The 27,834-nt window shown below is 35.7% G+C and overlaps 1 protein-coding gene across 1 annotated transcript; it reads left to right on the forward strand.

The window, feature by feature from the left end:
• The first annotated feature begins 2,967 nt into the window (after nt 1-2,967).
• On the forward strand, nt 2,968-26,161 carry LOC128871704 (glycine receptor subunit alpha-4). Its single transcript, XM_054113679.1, has 6 exons — nt 2,968-3,369; nt 21,959-22,031; nt 22,106-22,560; nt 22,654-22,764; nt 22,841-23,367; nt 25,261-26,161. Exons 2-6 carry the CDS (start codon nt 21,961-21,963, stop codon nt 25,531-25,533), a joined length of 1,437 nt encoding a protein of 478 aa, XP_053969654.1. The 5' UTR covers nt 2,968-3,369; nt 21,959-21,960; the 3' UTR covers nt 25,534-26,161.
• The last annotated feature ends 1,673 nt before the right edge of the window (nt 26,162-27,834 follow it).

The raw sequence follows: 27,834 nt of genomic DNA on the forward strand, positions 1-27,834 counted from the left end.
ACTCGGCCAGAAAGTTGGTTAAGGCGAATCTATTCAAGGTGATATCAGTAGTTAGATTTTTTTTATTTTTGTTTCTTTCGACTTGAACATTAGGATGCCAACGAATGACGAATAGCCGTCCACTACTACTCTGCTTTATTTTGCGATTGTTCTAATTCTACCACCTTTAATAGACTGGCCTTGCACCGATAACTTTTCATGGTAACGGTATTTCCTTTCTTCATCAAACAGTTAATCTTTGTAGCTGCATTGATGCTTGGTGTTCGTTCCAAGAATGACAATTTGACAAAAATGGAATGACAAAAATGAGCCTCGTCCAAGAAGATGATTTGCAACATATTTACGTATTTGTGTATTCACACTAAGCCGGATTTACGGAAGATTTATAATTTTTGCAAACGGCGAGGAAAGTAAATCATATTTGATATTTCTGAACTAGACAGCTGGAGCGCGTAAAAGTCAGCATAAAGATCTCAATTCACTCAAAATATTGTTTTTTTATTTTGTAAAAAGTTTATTGAAAAATAAAATTGGATGATTGATTTCGCGCCCACTTGTACTTCTTAAAATTGCCACACGTTCGGTAATCGTGAAGCAATGCATGATGAAATGGCAAAACTAACTGAATATTTTGACAGCTAGATGCCACTGTTGACACTTTGTTAACACTTGAAAAACCCATCATTACTATCTAGCAACCCTGTATTGAATTTTATTTCAATTTGTTGCAGAATTGTACTTTTTACAACCAACTTTATATCTCCGGACCTATTTAAGATATCAAATAAAATATAGATGCAGCCGAATGGCTTGGTGCGTGACTACTATTCGGGAGAGCGAAGGTTCGAATCGCCGTGCATGAACATCAAATAAGAGAAACAGGTTTTCTAATAGATCTCGCCCCTCGGCAGGCAAGCCTCCGAGTATATACATATCTGCCGTCCGGAATTGGCTTAAATCTGTAGGTCTCTCCATTTGTAGACACCAAGACACAGGCCACAAAGCTCGGATAGCTCAGCTCAACACCCAATAATGGTGTAAAGCGCCAATTTTTTATTAATTTATTTTTTATTAAGAATTATACCCAGACTTCTTTAAGTGAGAAAAATGTAGACCGATCACTGGTCCCAAATGCTATAGGTAGGTAGGTAGGTTAGATGACTAGAGTACCACAGGCACACTTGAAGTAGCACGTATGTACGTACCGTTTTGATACCATAATGTGGACCACTACCTGCGAAAAAATTTAGGGAAGAGAAAACCATCTATAGCCATCAAGTGCTCTTGATGTAGTGCAGGAGAGAAAAGGAATCTAGGCTGGAGAATTCCCTCAAGCCATCCCCAAAGGGCACGCTAAGGAATCTCAAGCGCCTAGCCGCCAGAGCCGGACATTTACAGAGAAAGTGATCAACAATCTCTTACTGTACAGGATCCCCACAGCTTCTGCAATAGAGTTTATACGGAAGTCCAAGCTTCTCAAGTGCTATAATTTACAAATAAATTTTTCATTTAAATTTTTTTTCGTTATTATGGCATAAGTCACTATGTATAAATTTGCAGCCCCATTTTATTTATTAGTTTAATATTTCTATATTTTATCTCAAAAGCAGAACGTGAAGAACATCTTTGACATTTTCTGTACGATGCTACATTGAGTGCACATGCACTTAGACGTAGTAAACTTTTTATACATACATACATACATACATATGCACGTGTCTGCGTGCATGTGTATGTATGTACGTCACTCAGCTATTTTGGCGCTTACAGCTGTTTTTTGTTTGCTAATTTTAAACGAACAACAATGATGACTTTGCGCCAAATTCGCCCGTATTCATACACACAGGCATGCATGAGTGTATATGTGTATGAGTGTGCATTTACAATAAAAACGCTTAAGCGCTCAACAATCACTTTAAGGATCAATCGATAATTTATGCCGAAGCGAATCATTTTTAACATTGAAAGCGTCAAACAAGAACAACAACAAATCTAGGCAAAAGAACTACTGTAAGAATAGCTGCAGTTACAGCAGTAGTTAGCAGTAGTAGCAGCAATAACAACAAAGCATTAGTATGGCAGCAGCAGCCTGCTTAAGTGGTACTATACAGAATAATGACGACAGGATTAGGCAATGTCAAAGTACTCAAGGAATTTATGTTAAGTGGATGCAACGCAGCAGCAAATCACATGTAGCATACATAAGTGCGCATAGCTGAGTACATACAGACATAGACATACACTCACGCATACATACCATATACATATGTGCGTATATAGATACATTTTAAAATAATTAATAGGAAATTATAAATAGCTGCCCATTGAAGCATTTCGCAAATCGAACACGTTGTTGCCAATTTTTTGTTTTAATTTTTACTTTTTAATTTACACCCATCTAAATGTGATCCTAAATAGCTATTGCAAATATTTTTTATTTTTGTTTTGTTTTTGCTTGCCAAAAAATATGCGTCCAACTAAAATAATATTCTCATGCATTGGCCATCGCAATCTGCAGTCTAGTTATTCTACTGCGCCGAATCCTTTCTCGTCAAAGCACGCAAATACATTTTATAAGTAAATTCGCTACTGAGCGCCTGACTTTCGCTTTCGGCAACGCTTAAACAGCCAGCACACATACGCACACACACCCACAAAACAGCGGAAAGAAAGTGTAAGGAAATTTTAGAGATTAAAAGAATTTTCCATCTCATCAATGTTGAATGACAACAACACCAACAATCAACAACTACTCCAGCTTTAGTGTCTCATCAGTCAATTGCCGACCACCACCACCACCACACCACACCACACCAACGCATGCAGTTGCCAATGAGTATCTACCAGCTACTTTCAACTCATCTGTGAGCGCTCGAATGCTTGAGCTCTGATGCAATGACGTTGCGCCTCCATTTGCTATGTTTAAATTCAAATCTCAACGTTATAACCGACAGTCAGCGGCGGATGTTCAACGAATTTAGACGTACAAATTAAAGAAGTGAAAGATAGTTCAAAGCAAACCAGGAACTACTAAAAATGAATTTTCTTAAAAAAAAACAGGCATGCAATGATTAATACTAAATCAATTAAAAAGAAAGTTGCTTTCAAAAAATCTAATAATTATGTGAAAAGTCAAAATGTGTAAAAGACATGCGAAAATGCAATTTAATTATTTTAAAGCTGTAGAGTTCGTGTAATGTGTTACGTAAGCACGGCTGTGAAAATTTGAAGGCGTTTCCAGGAGATTCTAAGAATAAATAAAGAAATTATGAGGAAATAAAACAATTTCATGTGGAAGTGTATTTGAAAATTGGCAGAAATCTTCACAAATTGTAATCATAATATTATATTAATAAAATATTGAGTTCGGTAAGTCGAAGAAATTTTTCAGTAGCTCTGTATGTGTGTACACGTACTCGCAAAATAAGTGAGTGTGAAGAATTAGCAAGTTTCAACTATTTTTTTCTTTTTTGGTATTTATAATAATTTTTTTATTCAAAAACGGTCATCAAAACTTTCAACTTTTTGTCAGAATCTTCAGAAAATTTCTAGATATGCAGTCTTATACCCCACTAAATTTTATACCAAAATTGTATCATCAATATTTTCAACTTTGTAATCTAAATTTGTAATAACTTCTGGGTCACTTGGATTTTCATTTCATTTTTTTCTCGTTGAGCGTTTTCTTCCGTATATTTCTTTTTTGAATAACTTTCTTTTACTAAATAAAATAAAGGATTTCGAGTAATGAAAATCTTTATATTGACCTTTATGCGCTCCATTGCTAGGCTATTTGTATGCTGCAGCTGTCTAGTTCGAATATGATTGACGTACGAAGCCATTTGCAAAAATTATAAACCTTCCTCCGTGCATGAAACAGCAAAAAATGCTAGAAAAAGTTTTTTCTAATGGAAATCGCTCATCTACAGACAATGGCAAACCTCCAAGTGTATTTCTGCCAAGAAAAAGCTTCTCATAAAAAACCATTTGCCGCTCGGAGTCGGTTCAAGCTGTAGGTCCCCCCATTTGTGGAACAACATTAAGATACTCGCCCCAAAATAGAAGGAGGAGATCGGCCAAACACCTAACACAAGTGTACGCGTCAATTATTTATTCTTTTATTAATTTTTTCTGGGGTCATTAATTTTGCGCCACCTTGTAAAAGTCAACCAGAATTTTCAGGCACTTGAAACTTGCACAATGAGTTTGTCTAGAAATTTCGGAAAAGACGAAACCAAAATTGCACGTAATTAGCTGTTACAGTATCGGCACCATAAAAACCATTCACAATTTCAGCGGCCAAACTTGCATTTTCACCTTTATAAAAAAAAAACTGTAAAATGTACCGATTTTTTTCTTTGTTGATTTCCCTTGTAACACCCTGTAATTCACAACTGAATGGAACAAACAAAAAGCAGCAAAAGAATTTTTTAGTGTGAAATGTCAACTTTAAATTGTTTTTTCGATACTTTACCCGATCTCACTACAGCCATCTACCGAGAAAATAATGGTTTTTTCTTTCCCCGAACTAAATAATATTAAAGAATTGCGTACAAGTGAGTTCCATAACTGCCTACAGGGTACGATAAGGCACAAAGGTTCAGATTATATAAAATATTGTAAGTACGAATACTCTTTTTTTATTAGGATTTTGTTCATATTAACATCTTTTACTAATCCCAATCAGTGAAACTTACATACCAAATTTGAAGCTGCTGGATCACTTTTTGCTGTTTATGACCAACCTTTGTATGAAATGCTCTGACTGCGCTTATTGGGCAATATTTTCACTTATTTCGAGATAAAACCGAATGACGTATTAGAATAGGCAAAATAAAGCAGAGTCTAAATTTGTTAAGCTGAGGCGCAGGAAAAACTACAGCTATTTTAATCATATGTAGTGGGATTATTACCAGATTTTTAGCATAGAACCAGGTTTAAATTTAAGGGGTTACATACGTCCAGCAGCGCCAAAAATTCGCTAAAAGAAAAACTGTTTTTAAAAGGGGTAACAATAGAAATAAATGTAAACAAACCTTTATGCATTGTTTATTAGTACTTGAACTTTCTAAAAAAAAGTATTTTAATTTTTCTTTACAAAAATTAGTATATAAAAAATCTCGTGACCCAAAGTACCATGAAAAAAAGTTGCTCCGCGGTCTGCATGGATGTGTAAAAGGTGAAAAAAATCTTGTAAATGAAAGTCGTAGTAATGGTTGTCGAGCCGGATTTTGGAATTTCGAAAAATTTAGCAATTTACGGCATTTAAACAAAGTATGCGGTTTACGTCATAAATGTCACACTTTAATTATGTTTAAAATTTTTTTTAATAAAAATATCAAAAATCCGGCTCGACAGACTATAGAGAAAACACCTTCGCATATTCAAAAAAAGAAAAAACCGCATCAAAAAATATTAAAAACTGTATGGGTTATAATGCAGACCGCGCCAGAAATAGTAGTTTCGAGAAAAACGAGTGCATTTCGCTCGAGGTCGCGCACATTTAAACATCTGTTGGCCTCGAATGATCAAAAACAACTCACCTTTGGTTTCATAAGCCTTTGCATATCGACCTCACACATACTCTCATAATGTTTCATAGACGTCCCTATACATACTTTAGAAATTTAACGGCCAGTTGTCTCAAACGAAGGACAGCTACCTGTGCGTATCAAAGTCGGGCAGTTACATGCAGAATTTTAGAATCGACTTCCACAGAAAGAATAATAATTTGGAAAAAAAATCGATTTTTTGAAAATTCTGGACGTATGTAACCCCTTAAACCCAGCACCATATGGTACTAAAATTGGTTTCAAGCAAATTAAATTGAAAAGTTTAGGATGCACCTAATTTCCGAAACAAAAAAAAAAACAAAAAATTTGCATTTCCAAGATAGTGAAACAGATTTGTATATAATAAGTGATATTCTAAATCGTATAAGGAGAAATGTAATCCAAAAATGCGTTTTAGTTGCGGTACAGACTCCACAAAGCCACCGTTTTTTTATAGGAATATTAAGCATTGAAGCGCCGCAAAATAATAAAGGTCTTACAGTCCCGATAAGAACAGACTTGAAAGTCACTTTTGTCCGGAATGGAAATCTCTCATCAAGAATTCCTGTTGCCATAGACGGTTTTCAATTTTTGTACCTATATGTCAATTTGTACCGCAATTGCCTTTTTGTGTACGTAGTTTCATCCGTTTCCATTGCTATTTCATTTTTAGTACATCTCGCTGGTATGCAGAAGTCGACGTATTTCTATGAACTGCATCCTAAGCATCCTTCTTTTTTTAACGATTCCCAGATCATTTTCTTTTTCGCTTTCTTTTATATTTACTTATTTTTTATACTTATGCCATTTTTAATTTTAGAAGTTACCAGGCAAAGTAAAATATTTACATCTAAACAGATGATCATACATACATTTGTCAGATGGTATTCCAACGTAATAGATTTATGTTAAAACTGGTTCTTACTAAAACAAAGTACTAAATTGAATATGGCAGTCCAAAAAAACACCCAGCTCTAAATATAATTCTTAGTTTAACTAAACGGGGGTTATCGCGGGACTATGATTATGCGCCAATAGGCTTAGAATGTCTATCTATGTTTGTATACTGACAATCGGAGCACCCAACTCTATAAATTATAATTTTTTTACTGTTTCCCTTAAACATTCATATGTACATAAAAGTGTGAACGTGTACTGGAAACTTTTATAATTATATTGTACAAAAAAGTCAGATTTCTTTCTTAATTCATTTGCCTTAACAAAAAATGCGTTTTGCATATATAAAGTTTGTTTGACTTGTGAGCATTTCTTCACGATATGAACGTGATCTCAAAAATACAGCTTGATGGCCACGCAAATTTCATCATTTGTACAGGACAAACGTCAACTCTCTTCATTACAACCTGGCTTCAAACCAAGTCACAGTTGCTCGACAGCAGTGGTTAAAATACTGGACGGTATTAGAATTCACAACGGAGACTTGACTCTACTTTGTTTACTTAATTTTTCTAAAGCATTTGACTCAATGGATCACAAATTGTTATGTTTGAGGCTTAAACACTATTTCGGCTTCAAAGACAGTGCTGTGAAGCTCATGGTCAGCTACCTTGATGGCAGAACGCAGAAGGTTAAGACGAGAAAATTAACATCTCAGCCTAGATATGTACCCGCAAGGGTCTATCCTTGATCCACTTCTATTTAATCTTTTTGTCAATGATATTTTTACCGTTTGTCAGTATACGAATGTCCATGCGTATGCTGGTGAAATACAATTGTACTTGTCCAGTCGTATTGATCTCGTTGAATATTTATGTTTTCAAATAAACAGTGATTTGTCTGCTATTTCTGTTTGGGCTAATGATAACTATTTATATTTGAACGCGTCAAAGTCATATGTCTTACCTATATGTAATAGTGAGGTGTATGTTGACAATATCCTTAAATTGTGGATAGACACCATTACCTTTGCGGATACGGTAAAAAAATTTGGGGTTTATTCTTAACACAAAACTTACCTTTACTGACCATATAAATACGGCTGTGGGAAATATTTATGCTACATTGCGTAAGCTGAGAGTCTCTGCAACATCCACGCCAGAGAAAACGAGGCGCAAATTAGTTCTCCAGCTAATTATGCCTCTTATTACCTACTCTGAGGTGGTATACAGCAAACTTAACTCTACATCCTGCCATAAACTTAATGTGACATTTAATAAGTCACCTCCCTACAGGGCTATTAACAGACCTTAGTTTTACTCTGTACTATTGATATAAATAAATAAATAAACTCATAGGTATGTGTAGGAAGGTGGTTGAGAGCGATTTGAGCTATTCGTTTATATAAAAAACACACTTTTTCGGTAGAAAATTCAGATCAAATATTAACGTATAATTTTTTATGTAAAGTAAATGATTTTATGAAAATCGTGAGCCATCTTTAATACAAAACTTCGTGAATGCCCGGGATGCAACTTTTGATCGCCATGCACTGGTCATAGAATATTTGAGACAAATATTTTGATTGAGTTAAGATATTTATATAACGATAATAATTATTCGAATTTCATATTCTTAGCTTTTATGGATTTTTCAAGACGACCCTTAAATAAAAAAAATGTGGTTATTGTCTGTTTTTGCCTGCCTTTTGATAATAACAACATATGCACCTTTGCTTTTTACTACAACTTTGCTTTTTACTAATAATAGCTCGAGGTATTCGTTGCACAATCAAAGAGGCAAAAAGGAAGTAAAAAGCTTTCCCGGCTTTTCGATTGCATTATTTTTGAATTCCTGATTAGTGAGATTTTAGGCAATGATCTACCAAAAGATAAACATGAAGCGGATGCCACCCATTTTTTTTTTGTCGCGACAACTAGCAAGTACAGCACTCAGACACAATTAAATCCATTGTACTGCACTCGGATTCCCTTTTAATTTTCTTTAAGTCTACCCGACCCAAGGTGGTCGCTTCTTAACACATCAGTGCTAAAGAGCTTAAGCCTGATTTGAGCGAAGGCGGGGCAGACGCACAGGAAGTGGTCCGTCGTCTCATCCTCCTCTTCATGTGCTTCGCCACACGGCTCGTGATCAGTCCAACCAGATGTCTGCAGTGCCCTCTGCTTAATGACAGAAAGATTTGTGACAGGTTACATCAGTTTAGTCCATCTGCACCCTCTCTCAGCCTGCCAAGCTCGCCCGTGGGTTGTAGTAGCCCATTTGCTAACCGTGACTTTGATGGCTGCAGAAGGGAGTGGCAGAACGGGATCTGGGCAAAGAAGTTGGCCTCAGAGCCCGCCCTAGCTAAGGAGTCAGATATCTCGTTACCACGAAACCCACGTGTCCCAGGACCCATATTAGCATCACGCTATTATGTCTACCGACATAGTTCAGCCTCGATTTACAGGACTCAACTACTGATGTGGTTGGGGGGCTGTCTAAGGCCTGCCTCCCATAGTTTACGTTGATTTTATTTAGATTATTATTTTTCTTTTTTAAAATAAGTTTACGATTTGAAAAGTTTCATCGCTTGAAAGTTTGTCAATGAAGTGTGAGAATTTACTTTTGAAATAGAAATTCATATTTTTTAATTGGTCGGCTGATTTAGCTGAAATTTCATCACGGCCATTTTAATTTGTTTTAATCAAGTTTTTTAAGAGCATTTCCTTTCTAAAAGTCAAATTTAATCAAATCGTATTTATTTATTATTTTAATATCGCTTTTGACCACTTGGAAAACTAGCGTAATAACGAAGTTGGAAGTGGCTTTTGTCCATTTTAAGGCCCAACCTAACTTAGACCGAAAGCAAAATAAAGCCCGCGGAAAAACTATACTACCACAACACTTTGACCAAGTTTGGCTACTTTTTTTAATTTTCATAAATTTTTTATAATAATATATTGTATTATAGTTCATTCTACAACCACTTAGCATCTAAATTAAAGTTTCAAACTTTGTACAAATTTTATAAGAACTTGAAAAATATTCATCAAAATTTCAAATTGTTTAATCAGAGTTTAAAAAAAATTATAAGAATAATTAAATTTTAGGATAATAAAGTGCAAGCTTGAAGTTACTACAAACTCTCTATAATTTTTTTCTCTGAGCATTTTTTATATGGAGAAGATGCGCAGCAACGCAAAAAAAAAAATTAACAAAAATGCAAAAGGATTTTCCAGCAACATCAAACTTACACTAAAATTTAAGAAGCTATAAAACTGCATACTCAAATTTTTTCTAAAAATTCTGAAAAAATTTTAAAAATTTTGGTGAAAAATTATTGAATTTTTATGAACTTGAAATTAAATTTTGAAACTTTGATTTATATGATTTTTTAACTATATTTTTTATAAAATAAAAATAAAGAAAATTAAAAATAAATATAGTTCTTTTAGCGAGCTGTACGATGAAAGCCGTATGTGCCTTGGCACTCACGAGGCTTTATGTGAAACATATTGCCGATGTAATCTTATTAATTTTAAGTTTCTTTAATACCTCATTTATATTTGTATTTGGATTTGGATTTGGATTCGTATTAGCCTTGCAGTGAAAAGACAACCTACACCAAAAACAATCCAGTCCAGGAATTGGTATTTGATCGGCAAAGACTTACTAGTACGAGAATTATACCAGTTGCAAAATGAACAATTAGAGGTTTATGCAAAACAAATATTTTTCTATTCCTATAAATAGGAATTCTTCAAACAATAAAGATGCGCGAAATGTGCACCAGACAAATGTACAAGTAAATGGTATTTGAGTCAACAATTTTCTTTGTTTTCCTCCATTATGAACTAATTCATTAACTGGCATAATTCTGATGCAGAGGCTGACTAGATCATTTAATGCTACAATGCTGATGCATAGGCAATCAATTAATATTCTTAAGAAATAAAAATAAAACTCAAAGCACAATTAATATATTGAGGAAGAAATTAAATTTCAAATATAAACTTTGTGTAATCATTTAAGTAAAGTACAATAACAATAAATGTTACATATAGATGTACATTAAATTGTGTTTTTGTTTCTCCTTGCCTCGCAGAGCAAGTTACAATATGCATGTAAGCAACATGCATGCATGCAGGTGAGAGCGGTGCCGCTGAGTTCAAACGTTGACTGCGCTGCTTGCGCTTCTTTCGCTGTTCGCGATGGCTGCGTAACCAAACAATTTTGATTGCTAATTTTGTTAGATAACGTTCGTAAAAATAAATTCAGGTTACTTCGTACTTACTGTTGTCCGGATCTCCTCGTGGAGCAGCTCACTTAGGTAAGGCTGCACGGCAAATGTCATTCCAGATGTAATTTGCGGCGACAAGTTAACTATTGATGGTTCTGCACCAAGTGTTTGCTCGAGCGCCAATTCGTCTATAACCCTGGAGATTCCATCTTAGCGCCTGCCTTACAATATCGTTCACGGGATTGTGCCAACGCCACTTACGCCTACCAACCTAGATCGTTACAGTTCGTTGTTGGCTATGGCGCCATACATCTTCCTTCCTTACTTTTTCCAGCCATTTTATAACAAATGTTCTCCGCAAACATTTGTTAATAAATCGAATCGAAGATGCGAGAGGAGCATTTCCATGTTTCGCATCCATAAAATGGCACTGATTTAACATTGGACACAAAGATACGCTGCTTTGTTTTGCATGAGATCTGGCTCGCCGATGTAGACGTTCCCCAGCATGCCAAAAACGGAGTTTGCTTTGTTATTCCTTTTATCTACGTCTTCGGCAGCACCGCTTTTGGCTGACATAACACTTCCCAAATATATAAAGCTCTGTATGCTTTCATGGCCTAAAAAGAGTTGGTGATGGCGTGGAGCAGTAGCCACTGCACATTACTTTCGTTTTTCTGGCATTTACTTCTAGGCCTGCTGCTCTGCTATGACTATTCTGTACTAACTGATTAAGATTTGTTTCCAGATTAACTAATCTGTCACTGACCATCCACTGACCATGTCATCGACCTTTTCAAGATTCTCGAGGTGTACCCACTGCCTGTGTATATTTTGGGTGCTTTTACTAATATACTCTCATTCCTTGGGAAGACTTCGGGGGAAAGCTGTAACCTCTAAAGGGCGCGGGTAGCGAATGTTTCTCAGATATGGGTGGGAGAAGAGAAATTAAATATCAGAACTTCGTGGAAAAACATTCTAAAGCTTAGCGTCGGTTTACTATGTTAGGTGCGGCTGGAGCGGATTTCAGCCTTAAATCAAGCGGACATTGACTGTTCACCCAATAATCTCTATTACTTACTTACTATTGTAGATATCGAAAATCCATCATTTTTTGTTTTTTTTTTTATTTTTGGAGTATTCCAGGGTCACTATAAAAAAACTTATTTATTTTTTTGTTTTACTAAATCATTGATATCATTGGGGTATCATTATTTGGACGTTTGTGAAGAGAAATTTGATTTATATACATAAATCGATTTCGATTAGTTAGTTAGTTAGTTAGTTTTTCTTTGCATTATTGTCAATAGAGATTTATTGGACTTGAGCTTTTTCGCACTTTATTTAGATCTAGACTTATGCCACTTTAAATCTGTACTCAAAGACTTTTTTTTTTTAATTCATCTAAAGGGTTTTGCCAAAGTGGCGCCTAGATGTCAGAAGCAAATAGTTTCTAAACGGTACTTCTTTTTATGTCCTCATTGACATTTGTTAAGTGGCAGATGCACAATTTTACACGATAGAACAACGCGTTAAAACTATTGACACTTATTATGAAAATGGTCGATCTTTAAAACAACATATCGCAAAATTCGTGATTTTTTTTGTAGAAGTAATCATCCGAATGGGTCAACAACTCAAATTGCAAGAAACAGGTTATGTCGAGGATAGAAAAAGGACTGGTAGACCAAAAATAGGACGTTCTGTTGAGAATATTGCTGCTGTGGCGCAAAGTGTTGCTGAACAACCTTCAACATCTCAGCGTTCTCAACAATTAGGCATTCATGAAACGACTGTTTGGCGAATTTTACCTGTAGACCTGGTGCTCATGGTGGACATTTAAATGATGTCATTTTTCACATATAATTGTTAAGAGTCCTATTTTGAATAAAAATAGTGAAACCTGAAAAAATCTAAATTAAATTTTTTTTTTTTTTTAACAAAATCTTGATGCGTCTTTTGAAAGACCCTGTTTATAATAATCTCATCCCAAATAATCTCACCTTAAATGTAAGTTTGGGGAAAAAGAAATTCATTATTGAAGTGAAAACTTCTTTAGAATCGTTAGGAGTGATTTGAGACTCGATGAAACGAAAAAGCGACACTACGAAACGTTATATGTTGATATACGTATATGTGTGTGGCTGCGTACTGCTGAGCTAGTATAGTGAGTATTGTAGTATGTATACTACACTGCCTATTACTTGCTTTGGTGCTTAGTTCAAGCGTCATACGTATGTATGTTTGTATGTATGCTAGTATGTGTGTATGTGTGCGCGCCTGTGTATTATGGAGCCACGGTGAGCGAGAAGGCATTATGTATACTAATACTATACTACCTAATACTTGCTTAGACCAAGCGTCCTACGAATGTTTGTGTGTATGTTAGTACGTCTGTGTAATATACGCGTTACGACGCTCATAATAGCAACCGTGTGTGCTGTATTGCGTCCGTATTTTTATATTCGTAAATATTTTCATTTTTAAATATTTACCGCAATTGCAGGCGGTATTGCAATATACCACAATCAAAATGGCGGTGCTCGTATTGTAACTCCATAGATAGATCTGAATGCACAGCAACTAGAATCACTGTCTGTTCAGCTCTCTAAAGTGGGAGAAATATGTGCATGCGAAACCAGATTGAGCAATGGAAAAACAGTTTTAATTGTGGCAATTTATATTTCACCGAATCAATCAATAAATAGCATCACGGAATTCATTCACGAAAATTTAATAAAGTATACACCAGAAGTATCGCGGATACTTAGAAAAGATTACGATAAAGTTCCAATGATTTTAAGTGGCGATTTTAACGTAAATTTTGCATTGGTCACAGCGGTTCCTTTAATTGACTTTCTCAATACAACATTCAATTTAAAAATGTGTAACAATCGCACTGAATCGACAACACGATCAAAAACAACAATTGAAGCGGTATTTCAAAGATATGTTGACAACATCGAAACCAAAGCATTTGTATCATATTTTAGCTATCATAAGCCACTCATATCTTTTGTTGAAATTGAAAACATTGAGGATGAATAATAATAAAATGAAGAAAATAAAATATGAACTTTATAGCAATATTATAATGAACCTATAATTATCCCGCTCCTAATGCTGCTTTTGTCTCATTCTCTCTGTTTGTTTTACGGAAGGTTTCACTTCTATAGCGTCTAACCGTTAGACTGGTATTTTTTTTTATTTTGCGCAAATGGTCAACCTCGATTATTTCTGTGATTTTATCGACATTTTCGATACCATCAACATTTATGAACGGAATCGACGAAACCAAGATTGCACGTAATTGACTGTTTGGCTGTTGGCATTATCGGTCCCATGCTCACCATTCATCATTTAGCCGAGATATCGATCAGTTCAGCCATGATTAATGGATTTCCTTTTCCCTAAACCAATATATAATATGTATGTCATGCGTTTTTTAATACATTAAAAAAAAATAAAACTTAAAATAAATTTGAACTGAGAAACTAAATACATGAATCTATTTATCGATTAAATCGATATACGCATTCTTTTAGTTTTAAATAACAATAAAAAATAAGTAAAGAATTTTCACCTTAAATGCACTACAAAATTCTTACACAAATTTTAGTGATCGTAGCTGAACTTTTTATGGCGCTATGCATTATTCAGGTAACTTGCTCTGTATACGCCCCTTCGTACTGATTTTAATGCCAATATGTATGTGCATTCACATACATATGCATACGTACATGCTTGTATGATATAAATCACTTAAATGTTACGCATACGCCTACGGTTCGCTTACGAACTTACTTTTCCAATAATTTTTCGTTTGCGATGCCCTTGCCTTTCGTTTATGTTTTTGAATGTCGATTCTCCCTTCAATTGTTTTTGCGTTTTTTTTTCTTAAATACCTAATCGGTGTTGCTAGCATCGTTGACGTTAGACAACGACCCCAACACATACTCAAGCCGACCTCCGAGACAACGATGCTACGATGCCACCCCTCGTTCCCCTCATTCGCTCGTCTAATATGTGGCAATATGCCATAAAAGCGCACACAGGCACTTGTGGCGGCCACTTCAGTCGAGTGGTTTTAATTGTGAATTAAGTCGCTATTGTGACCGCCGCATCTGCGCAAGAAGGTCTAGTGCAAACCTCAAACCTTGCAGCCTACCAGCCTGAAGCGATAGAGGAAACACGCGCGGTTGACTTGTGATGCTATTTTCCTTTTTTTTTTTGCGTATTCTTTCTTATTGTCAATAATATTTCATATATTTCATGCTTATGCATTTATAGGAGGAATGCAATCTGTACCGGGTGGTTCAAATAGAGGTATATTTTCATTTTATTAAATATAATTTTGCTATTTTTTTATTAAGTAAATAAAATATTAATTTTACTATTTTTTTTATTATTTTTTTTTTTTAATAAAAATATTTTTTGTTTGCTTTTCAATTAACACATTTGTGGACAATTTTCGGTTCCATTTCACGAATTGCTCCGGTCTGGCAATCACAATTTCAATAGGTAATCTTAAATTTATATCCCAAACCAATAATCGGAATGGAGCTTCCAGCAGCACAAGCCAGCCCCACTCTGCGGATGCATTGTCTTCTCGGCAATCATGTACAAGTTTTTCAATTCCCAGATACCGCAATTTAGTTTACTAACATAAATAAGTTTACTATATTTTTTAAAATTTATTATTACGTTTGGTCAAAATTTGTTGCAGAAAAAGCCATCATTGTCAAAATAACTCAAAAAGGCTAAGTACCCTAGAATCACCCTGTATATGCACCTAAGTATGCGTGTGCAGCGTCGTTGCTTTTGATGCTATTTCTAGAAATATGAAAGAACAATCCATTGAACGACTCAGCAGCCAAGGTAATTCCGTATTGTTCGCGTATTCTTCCGGCTTGGAGGATATTGTTGTTTCCGTTGCCATTTCGATTGTCATTGCCAGTGACACTGGTTGATGGGATTGTGAAATTATTGGCGCCGGTTTAAGTATTGTTGTATTGGCCCGATATACTTTAAGGCTACGGTTTTGATTTGTTTTTTTTTCCCCTATTAATTTTACACTTCACCTTGACAGTGCGAAAACACAAATAATAAAATGCCAGTAACACCTTAGTCGAAGGCCAAATGAATTTGTGATATTCAAATTTCGTTTCGATGAAAAAGTTAAGTGTTGTGAGATTTTTTAACAACATACATTTTATTTTGCATAAATATTATTTACAAATTAGTCTGAACTTGGCTCAAAGTATCTTAGAGCTTGTGACATTATAAATATTTGAAGGCTAACTTTGATTATATATTCACTCGAGTACAGTTTAAGCGGAGGTTATGAACTTAGTCAGAGGAATTGGATGCTATTGTTGTTTCCTTTGTATACTCCTGAAAGTATAGGATAGGCCCGGGGGATACGGCACGATTTTTTCTTTTCACTATATATTCTAAAATAAACAAGATTTTGTAACAAAAATGTATTGAAAATTCAGTTGATTAAGTTCATTAGTATGTATATCCTGTATAGAGAAAAAACGAAAACAATTAAATAGGTACTTAAAATGCACAAAAATTTGTTTTAGGATACCCAACTGAAATGTTGAACCCTTTAATTAATTTCGAGCATTCGTTAACAGAAAAAATGATATGATAAAAAATCAACGAAATATGTTGTGTTTGTATCTATACCACAGGAAAATAAAACATAATCGAAGGCTCAATATATGTATTTAATTGGAATGTACACCGTTTTTGGACGTTTCGCCGGGCTCCTCCTCCTATTTCTGGCGTGCGTCTTGCTGTTGTTCCACAAATGGAGGGACCTACAGTTTCAAACCGACTCCGAACGGTAGATATTTTTTATGAGAAGCTTTTTCATAGCAAAAATACACTCGGAGGTTTGCTATTGTCTGCCGAGGGGCGACTGCTATTAGAAAAAACTCTATCTTCTTTTTGGTGTTTCACCGGGATTCGAACCTACGTTCTCTCTGAATTCTGAATGGTAGTCACGTGCCAACCCATTCGACTACGATGACCGCCCAATACATGTTTTAAATATTTCCACAAAATTTGAATTTATTTTTGGATATCTTTTATCATGAGCTAAATTTGTCTTAAGCGCTGCTGATTAAAACTTGTGAAGCTTTCGAAAAAAGTCACTCGGAAGTTACTGGACTGGCTGTTATAGTACAATATTCATAAGCTTTGTGGTACAATTTTGTAAATGGCTGTTTGAGACCTTCCTAAATTTCCAATGGATTTTCATTTAACCAATTAACAGTTGCTTTAAGCAGACAGACAGCTTTTCCGAAATGTTGCCTTCCCTCTTATTGAGTTTCTAGTTAGATTACGTTAAGATAAGTTGGGCTACGGTGGTTGCCACTCTCCGAAATTGTTTAGAAGGGCCCCCACTACCAATGAGCTGAATCCACTTCGCGTCTTTAACAAACGATGAAATATAATATTAGACAACAAGGCCGCGTTCTAGCGAGAGCAGAGCAGTGGAAGAGAAAGTGTTCAACTTTTTTGAAAGAAGATAATAAAGGGTCTTTCAAAAGATACGCCTAGATATTGTATTAAAAAAGCATGCAAAATTTAGATTTTTCAGGTTTCACTATTTTTATTCAAAATAGGACTCTTAACAATTGTATGTGAAAAATGACATCATTTAAATGTCCACCATGAGCACCAGGTCTACAGGTAAAATCCGCCAACCATTCGATTCATGAATGCCTAATTGTTGAGAACGTCGAGATATCGATGTTGAAGGTTGTTCAGCAACACTTTGCGCGACAGCAGCAATATTGGCAACAGAGCGTCCCGTTTTTTGGTCTGTCAGGACGTACTTTTTCTATCCTCAACAGAACCAGTTTTGAACCAACCTTTGAATTGTCGACCCATTCGGACGATTATTTCCTCCTTAATAACTTTAACGCGTTGTTGTATCATGTAGGTATAATTATGAATGGCACGTTGGGGCTTCCCGGTCAGGTGGACTGTAAAGTCCCGCCTGTACTTGTCATTACAAAGTTCACGACCCTCTTACCCTCGAGGGAAGAGTGGGAACGGGACGAGGTAAGCCAGGGCAAATCCATCCATGTATACACAGATGGCTCAAAGCTCGAGGGCAGGGTGGGCGGAGGTGTGTATTCCGAGCATTTGGGGATCTCCTTCAGTTTTCGGCATCCCGACTACTGTAGTGTCTTTCAGGCTGAACTGAAACAATAATGAAAGCCGTGACACTGGTACTGTGTGATGCGATACCTGGAGATGATATCTACATTTTCACTGATAGCCAGGTGGCGATAAAATTCCTCACAAAACAGTCGACAACCTCCAAGCTTGTCTCTTAACGAGATGGCTGAGTCACTTCATTTAATGATAACATGGGTCCCTAGCCATTGTGACATTGAAGGGAACTGCAGAACCGGGGAACTAGCGAAAATCGGTACCAAATTAACTGATGAGTATATAGACAATGACATAGAGATACCCTTACAAACATGTAAACTACTTAACCGCGAAGAAATTGTACGAGTAGCGAATTAAAGATGGCGTAATGGAGCCACTTGCAAAATCACCCGACAACTTTGGCCGACTCTCAGTGCTAAACGCACGGAACTTCTACTAAGAAGAGATAAGCACAGTCTTAACACACTGATTTCAGTTATAACGAGGCATTGCCTAATCGGTAGGCAAGCCCAAAGATAATTAATCTTACCTAACCTAGATAATTAATTTTAACAATGGCGACTTAACACTTAATTGCTTATTCGATTTCTCTAAGGCGTTTCATTTAGTGGACCATAATCTGCTTTATATGAAGCTAAAATACTCTCCTGGTTTCAAAACTTGTTCGGTGAAGCTTATAGCCAGCTATCTCGAGGATAGAACGCAAAACATCAAATCAAGTAAATCAATCGTCGGTGTTAGACATGGATCCGCCTTCCGTTCGCTTTATTTAATCCCTTTATTAGTGATGCTTTTTCTGTGTGTCAGTGTGTGAATATTCACGCGTGTGTAGATGACATATAATTGTACTCGTACTTCTCTAGCCTCATTGGTCTCGCAGAGGATTTATGTTTCAAAATGAACTATGATCTGTCTGCTATCTCTGTTTGTGCTAGAAAAAAATTATTTATACTTAAATGCGACTAAATCATTTCCCGTAAAAGATCAATGGTTTCGTTGCTTGTGTGGCACGTAGCGCCGTCTTGTTGAAAATAAACGTTGTTCAGTACAATACCATCCGATTCCGGTCATGAAAAATCGTTAATCATCTCTCGATAGCACCGAATAATACCTGTTATTGGAAAACCCTATATTACAATTTTAATGTAATTTACGTTTAATTTAATTGTGGTTAAAATTTTATCATGTGAAAATTTATATATTGTAAGTTAAAGTAAAGACTTACTTTGTACTACATAAAAAAGTAAATAAATAAATATTATTTAAAATAAATTCAAGCTTCAAAAATTTTGGTCAGAATTTTTGGACAAGTTTTGGGTATACACTTTTGTAGCATTTGAGTTTTGGTATACTATAATAACATACATTTTGCCAAAGAATATCGGGAATTCTTCATTTAAAAAGCGTGCGTTATAGATATGTCTACATTTTTTTTTTACTGAAATGTTTGTACAACTGTCCTCTATAGTGCCGCGGAGTTTGAGCGTGACCAGTTAATTAGCTTGTTTTTGGCATTTGCCAAAGAGTTTGTCTTAAATTTTGTGTTTTGAATGGGATTTCGTGTGCCGAATCATTTAAAATATTGCAGAAAGCCTATGGCGAGTGTGCTTTATCAAAAACACGGGTCTACGAGTGGTATACGATTTTTGCAGAGGGCCGAGAAGTCGTGGAAGATTTGCCCTGATCTGGTCGCCCATCAACGTCTTCAACGGATTAAAACGTCGACAAAGTCAAGGAAATGCTGCTGGAAAACTATCATTTAAGGGGTAACACCACTGTAGAAATTTCAAAAAATTGATTTTTTTTATAAGCTAAAAAAATTCTTTGAACCTTTTAAAATACAGAACAAAAAGTTTTATACGTTACCGAAGTTTATTTCATAAATATTTTAAACTTTTAACCAAGCGTTAGTGACTGCTACCTAACGACTTCTCCAAATTTCCAAATTTTAAACGCGTTTTTCTCAAAACACGTTTTCTGAAATTGGCACGCAGCATAACTCAAACAATTTTAAATATTTTTAATCAGGTTTTTCACTACGTCTGTATAATAACCTTCTTAAGAGAAGAGCGTAGGGGATTTTCGATAGATTAAGTTAAACGATTGTTATAATTATTTAAGTGCCGCTTTTTTCGTCCAAAATAGAGTTTTTTCCTTCAAACGCTTGCTAATTCCACAAAAATAAATATTTTTTAAATCCCCTACGTGTTTCTCTAGCTATTCTTATCTAGATTAAAAAAAAAATGTTTCTTTGTTCCAGATTAAAATTTGAACCCTCTGTGCTGCGTGCCGCGGAGCTCCTTCAAGAGAAACCACATTACTCAAATGTCTCCAATGCCGCCATTTTGTAAAATTTTTCGATCAAACTTTGTAGTTTTGTATTTTAGTATATAAGTAATAACTTCCCAAATCAGAGTGATTGTTTTCCCTTTCCTTCTATACAAAAAAATTCTTTAAAAATCGTGTTTATTTTACGCGTGTACAGTGGTGTTACCCCTTAAGTTTAAGAGAGGTAGCTCATTACCTTAGCGTGTCTCAACAATCAATTCGCAACATTTTACACCATCAATTGGGCATGACGCGTGGCTGCTCGACCCGTTCCAAGAGAGTGGAATTTCTTTAAAAAAATTCATCGGAAGAAGTTGGCTGAAGACATGCTTGAGCAAGTGAATTCGGACCCAACGTTTCTCCAGCGCATCATAACGGATGATGGGTATATGAGTTTGATATGCAAACCAGTCAACTAGCGGCTGAATGCCGCTATTCACATGAGCCGAAACCGAAAAAAAAACACGTCAAAGTCAGTCAAAAGTGAAAGTTATGCTACTCGTTTTCTTTGATTATCATGGTGTTGCGCACTCTGAATTCGTTCCAAATGGTTCTACGCTAAATAAAGAATATATATAAAGGTGAATGTCTGTACGTTGTCCGCGCATCACTACGAAACGACAACACCAAATGACGTAAAAATTTGTATACATTCATATTTTCACCCAATGAAGGTTATAGGCATGTTTTTCTGATGGAACCCCCTTCCCACAGCCCCCAGGCCCGGCCACCACTCTCATTCGCCACTGATAATCGCATATTTGCTTAAATTTAATCTAAAAAATCTTAGTTTTTCCTATTTCCCACTATTTATAGGACACTCTAGACTTCATAATCCGCATAAGCGATTCAACTATGACCCAAATGCAAAGTTCAAAAACAGTTTGAGAAAGAAAATTAATAAAAATAATTTTGTTTGGTATTTTTTTGATTGGTTGTTTTGATTTTATTCAACGAGGCATAGCAACGGATGCCGGGTATTGTAAATAATATTATGGTTATTAATAAAAAATTATTTTCTATGAAATTATTGTTTGTAATTCTTTTATATACCTACATATCCTGAATCCCTTAAAACTACTCCTACGCGAGCGGGGCCGCGGGTTAAAGCTAGTAAAGAATATTATTTAGAATTTATGCCACGTTTGAGAGAGAATGTGAGTAGGAAACGGCCCAATTTGTGGAAAGAAAACTTATGGATCTTACCCCATTATAACGCGCGACCTCACAAGGCTCATATTGTGAAAACTTTTTTAACCAAAAACTCAACAAATATCATCGAAAAACTACCGTATTCACCGGATTTAGCCTCCTGTGACATTTCTCTTTCCCAAATTGCCACTCCACGGTAGGAGCTGAAGAAGATCTCTTCAAATGCGTTTCAAAGGTGGTTTGATGATTGAACTAATGGTTGGTATACATATGTGTATTGCTTCGAATGGAATGGAATGGAATGGATAAATTTTGATGATTAAGCAATTATCTTTCGTTTTTTTGAACAATTCCCGGTACTTTTTTGACAGAATGTATGTAAAGGTAAATAAAAACAATTTCGATATTTTAATTCGCTGCATCGAAAAAAACATCGATTTTTTTTTTGTTTTTACTGACATTTCAATCTCGAGCCCCCAAGGTCTACTAGTAACCCAAGAATGAATTTTATGTCTCTTCACACTATTTTGTTATTTTCATATACATTTTTTTAATTGCTCATACTTAAATCGACTGTTTTCCTTTCTTACAGTAATGGAATACCAAATCTTCCTGTTGGTAATATTTTCAATATGTTTAGAGAAATTCACAACGGGCGAATACCAGTAAGTTTCTACTATGATTGCCCTCTGCTTAAATGTTTCAACTTACCTACATTAATTTTTCTCTCGCCAACCAGGCAAAGTTTAGCGATAACAGATATATTACCCGAGGATATAAAACGCTATGACAAAATGCGTCCACCCAAAAAGGACGGACAACCAACAATAGTTTACTTTCACGTCACTGTAATGGGTCTCGATTCGATCGACGAGAACTCAATGACATATGTCGCGGACGTTTTTTTCGCGCAAACATGGAAAGATCACCGATTACGACTTCCAGAGAATATGACACAGGAGTATAGATTGCTCGAGGTAGATTGGTTGAAGAATATGTGGCGCCCCGACTCTTTCTTCAAGAATGCCAAATCAGTTACTTTCCAAACAATGACAATTCCTAATCATTATATGTGGTTGTACAAGGATAAAACCATACTTTATATGGTGAAATTGACATTGAAATTGTCGTGCACCATGAATTTTGCCATTTATCCGCATGACACGCAAGAATGCAAGATGCAGATGGAGAGTTGTAAGTTGCTGAAAAGAAAAGAAAAATATGCATACATTAATAAAATAAATTTCATTACATAAATCATTTACTCATCACTCGATTTTCAAATAGTATCACACACCACAGATGATATGATCTTTCAGTGGGATCCAACGACCCCGTTAGTGGTTGATGAAAATATTGAACTACCGCAGGTGGCACTGATACGTAACGAAACTGCGGGTGAGCATCATATTTACCATCACCATCAAAATACTTCAATACAATAATGTTATTTAAATTTAACAAATATTTCCAGATTGCACTCAAGTCTACTCGACCGGCAATTTCACCTGCCTCGAAGTAGTTTTCACGCTCAAACGCCGTTTAGTATACTATGTTTTCAATACATACATACCGACTTGTATGATTGTCATAATGTCTTGGGTCTCATTTTGGATCAAACCGGAGGCAGCGCCAGCGCGTGTTACACTCGGCGTCACTTCGCTACTGACATTGTCCACGCAACATGCGAAGTCACAATCATCTCTGCCGCCAGTTTCCTATCTAAAGGCGGTCGACGCATTCATGTCCGTTTGCACGGTGTTTGTTTTCATGGCTTTAATGGAATATTGCTTAATAAATATTGTATTAAGTGACACGCCAATACCGAAACCCATAGCTTATCCGCCGAAGCCGGTGCCGGAAGGTGCGAAAAAAGAACCAGAAAAGCCACCTACAACCGCACCAATACCCGCGCCAGCAACCACACCAGCCAAAGTGGTGCCAGACGAAAAGATTGAGAAAATTGAAAAGATATTCGATGAGATGACCAAAAATAAAAGGGTGAGTCCATATCGAACAGGAGCTATTTTTTATATTCATAGTTTTTTCGAGTCAAATTTGTTAAAATAGCTTCGCTGTTAAATTGGATGATTAGTAACTACTACTTATTATCAGATGCTATAATTTGAGCTTGCACCAATTGTTGGGTGTTTGGCTGAACTCCTCCTCCTATTTGAGGGGTGCGTCTTGATGTTTTCCACAAATGGAGTGATCTGTGGTTTTACCACGCCCTCGAACGGCATATGGTTTTTTATGAAGAAGTACACTCGGAGGTTTGCCATTGTCTGCGACTTCCATAAAATAAACTTTTTCTATCATTGCTCTTTCATGCCCGAGGTTTCGAACCTGTGCACTTCCGCATGGTAGTCACTCACTTACCCATTCGACTACGACGGCCGCAAAAATATGGTATCTTTCACTAATATCGGAGCTAATGTGGTATATTTGATGGGTCGGGGGGGAGTAGCGCATTGATTGGTGCGGTAACCGTTTACGCGATTTTGGCCAAGTTTAATGCGCCAATTGTGATGAGTTCAACAGGCGGGTGATATCTACTATAAAACTGATATTTCCACAGGCGTAACAAGACAGTAATAGCCAAGATTCCTAAAATTAAAGAAACTCGAAGTAATGCCAATATTCAACGCATGGATGACTAACAGACAATAATTTCCAGTTAAGGCATACACAATATTCGACAGCTGTTTTTTTTTTAACCTTATAAACTCCCTCGAACACCTTCAATTAACGCATGACCAAAAGTGCAAATTTGTGCACTTTCCCAGCGCTCGCTGAGTTGGCGCGAATTCCATAGGTAGTCAAGGGAACTCCAAACTACCTCACTGGTCCGCTGATAGGTAGCTGGTCAGTCAGTCATCAGCCTAGCAGCTATTCTGCCAGTTAGCCATAAAGCTTAATTTTAAAGTATTCGGATGAGGTCGAAAAGAAAATCTGACCTTCCCCAACTAGTTTCGAGTGCACCATAAGCGAGTCTAAGGCCCTAATTGCCGTTTGGCTATTGGAATACACCCCAATAGCAGTCAATAAATTGATTTTTTAAAAGCAGCTGCCTTCACTAGAAATACATTGCATTGATTCGGTAGCCTGGACTCATTGGAGCTCGTCACATACCATTCATCCAACGTCCGGGCCGTGCGTGAATACCGCCGATTAATACCTAACGATTAATTATAATTTTTGCTGCCAACAAGTAATGAATTTCAAGCAAAAAAACAAATATTAGTTTGGGAAAAAGAATTCATTATTTTTATTTTGCCCAAATGGTTTAAATTGTTTATGGTCGACCTTCAGCTCCAGGGCGATGCCACGACTGCTAATTTTATCAACATTATCGACATTTTCTTTAACATCAAAAATACCTGAACGGAATCGAAACCTAAATTGCAGGCTGTTACTTAGCTCTTACAGTATCGGCACCATAAACACCATTCACAATTTCAGCGGTCTGGCTTGCAGTTTCGCCCTAATCAAAGAAAACCTGACAAATGTCTCTAATTTTCTCTTTCCATTTTCATTGTTAACACCCTGTAACTCACTTTCTGAATGGAAAAAACAAAAAACAGTAAAAGAATTTTTTAGTGTATTATGTCTCCTTGACAACGAGCATTTACTTTGGATTGTTTGATATATAGCCATCTACCGAGCAATTAAGAGATTTCCTTTTCTCCAAACTAATATACATACATATGTACATATAAACTATTAGGAATTGAAGCAATCTGAAATCTGTTCTACCAAAAAGAGAGATAGGCTAGGAAAATTTGTTACACCCATCACATAAAATTGATCTTGTAACCTAATTAAGTTATTGGTTCAAATTAATTCTAAATTTAAAGTTTATTTGCTTGCCCTTCTCTCCTTTCCTACCTGCAGGTAGTGCACACACGTCGTGTCGTACGCCCTCCTCTAGACGCCGATGGCCCTTGGATTCCACGACAAGAATCACGCATCATACTAACACCAACCATTGCACCACCACCACCGCCACCGCCGCCAGAACCCGAGCTACCCAAACCAAAACTTACGCCACAGCAAGAACGCCTGAAGAGAGCCATTTACATTGATCGCACATCAAGGGTGCTCTTTCCCGCGCTATTCGCCAGTCTTAACGGTATTTACTGGATCATATTTTATGAATATCTCTAATCACACACAGGCTGCTATGGCAAACATGCTTGTACATGTTCACATATACACATATATATGTATGTATGTATGCTCAATTGTGCATGAGATGTGAAATGTGCTTTATGCTTTTAACACTAATCTATGGAATTAAAAACTAAAAAAATCTATAACTTACTCAAAATTTAATATAAAACAGGAATAGGTATGTATAAATGAAAACGAATAATAGACAATTGTTGTAATGTTAATACACGTAAGTAGAAAATTTTATTCAAATAAATGTTACTTAAAACGAGTGTGTACTTATAAAAAAATATGTTAGAATTAAAAATAATATACAGATTAAGGTTATTTAAAACGCATTAGCTATTAAACGAAGAGTTCGATATGAAATATTTAAATAGCGTATCTGAAGTTTTAATAATACAATTCACTTGACTTTATTTTATTTCACAACTATTTCTTGGATAAATAATTTGCAAAATTTTGAAGCACTTTGCATTAGAAAATCCTTTAACAAGTAAATAAATAATCGTATCAGTGTGCATTTCTTATTGTGAATAATTAATAAAACATATATCATTTATTAAAAACATGATTAGTATCATTTACTTAAGGATAAGTAGCAGTTGTTAATTGAAGAAATAACAAAATTATATCGAATTTTAATGTATGTATTAATTGTGATAATAACTACAAATGTACATTTTTGGCTTAGTATTAAATAAATAAAATCGCTTCAGAAAAACTACTTATGTGGCCAAGTTTTTTGATGATAAGTATTAGGAAAGGCTTATTATAAAATCAGCTGCGGTTCGAAGGCGTGATACATAAGAATTATAATAAAATCGAAGATATGGCAAACACAATTCTTTCACCGCTCTCAATTAACGTTTTTTTGTTTATATTTGCTTCTCTATTTGCTTCGTAGTACCTATATTTCAAGCTGAAATCTATGCCACAACAAAAGCAGTTAAATTGGCTCCGGAATTAGCCAGTCTTGATACTCGAACAAACATTTCCATTGATAGCCACGCGGCTACTAAAGCAAGTATGGCTCCTAGGACTAACTCGGAATGCGTTCAACAATGCAGATCCAAAATAAATGAACTCGGCAGAAATGGGCGGGTAACTATTTACTGGATAGCAGGACAAAAAAAGATAGAAGGAAATGAGAGAACCGATGAGCTCACTAAGGCAGGTGTTCGCTTGCCGAGATTAAGTACGTCATAAATATACTCCTTTCTGAAAACGGAACTAAATGAGGAACTATCTCTGGATACGTAATCAATATGGGAACACTCAATCTCGTACAAATCTGCCAAAATTATGCTAAGGACCTGGAATACGAAAACTACAAACTTTATTTTTAGTTTATTTATTTCATCACACTCTAGAAAAGACTACAAAATATTGGTTGGAGTACTGACGTGTCACGGTCTCACCCCACATTACGCAGCCAAAGCTTTGCGTGTAACACTGCAACGAAGCGAATGCTAGGGATACTTTGGAACACCTACAAATGTGCTAGAATCAACATATTTTCCATCCTTGAAGAATATTGCTGACAGAAAGCAGAAGGGCTTGTTAAAACTCGCGAAGACATACGTTAAGAGTTACATAAAATGAATAGTTCGACTTCAAATACGTAGCACTGGAAACACAATGAGCCCTAGAGGTCTAAGGGAGATATTTTTACAGATCAGCCAGCAATACCTAACCTAACCTTCCATAAATTATTTTACTAGTCGTGTGTCAATAAGTAATTTGTTTAATAAGAACAAAACTTGAAAAAAGAGTTCAATATCACAACTGTGGGTCATTGCCCACAAGATCATTTAACAAAGAAAAAAATACAAAGCATTAACCATTTAACTGTTTAATTTTGTTTCGAAAAACTTTTTCTGTCTGCTCAGTTATTTTCCAGCGAAGACAAATATACTCGAAAAAAAAAATGTTTCTGTCTGTAAAAGTAGGCAATTATGACTAAAAATCAAACGTTGCGTGCTGGTTTTTTAGAGAATATATGTATATTTTTATTCGTTGTAAACAAACAAAATTTATTTCATTGATAAAAATATACCACATAAAGATAAAATTAAGGCATTATAAGAATGAGAACAGAAGCAATAAAATACCCAATTAATTTCAAGAAAGCTAAGTTACGAAACTAATAATTAAAATCAAGGGAAATGATAGTTTTTAAAGTGAGTTGCAGCACATAATGCACCAATATCTTAATGCCGTCATTGGAGACTCGAGTAACTTTGGCACAATTGCGTTCTGGATATTGTAGCAGGTTGAACTTTTACTTATCAA

Source organism: Anastrepha ludens, chromosome 2, assembly GCF_028408465.1.
Source record: "Anastrepha ludens isolate Willacy chromosome 2, idAnaLude1.1, whole genome shotgun sequence".
In the NCBI taxonomy this organism is placed as follows: Eukaryota; Metazoa; Arthropoda; class Insecta; order Diptera; family Tephritidae; genus Anastrepha; species Anastrepha ludens.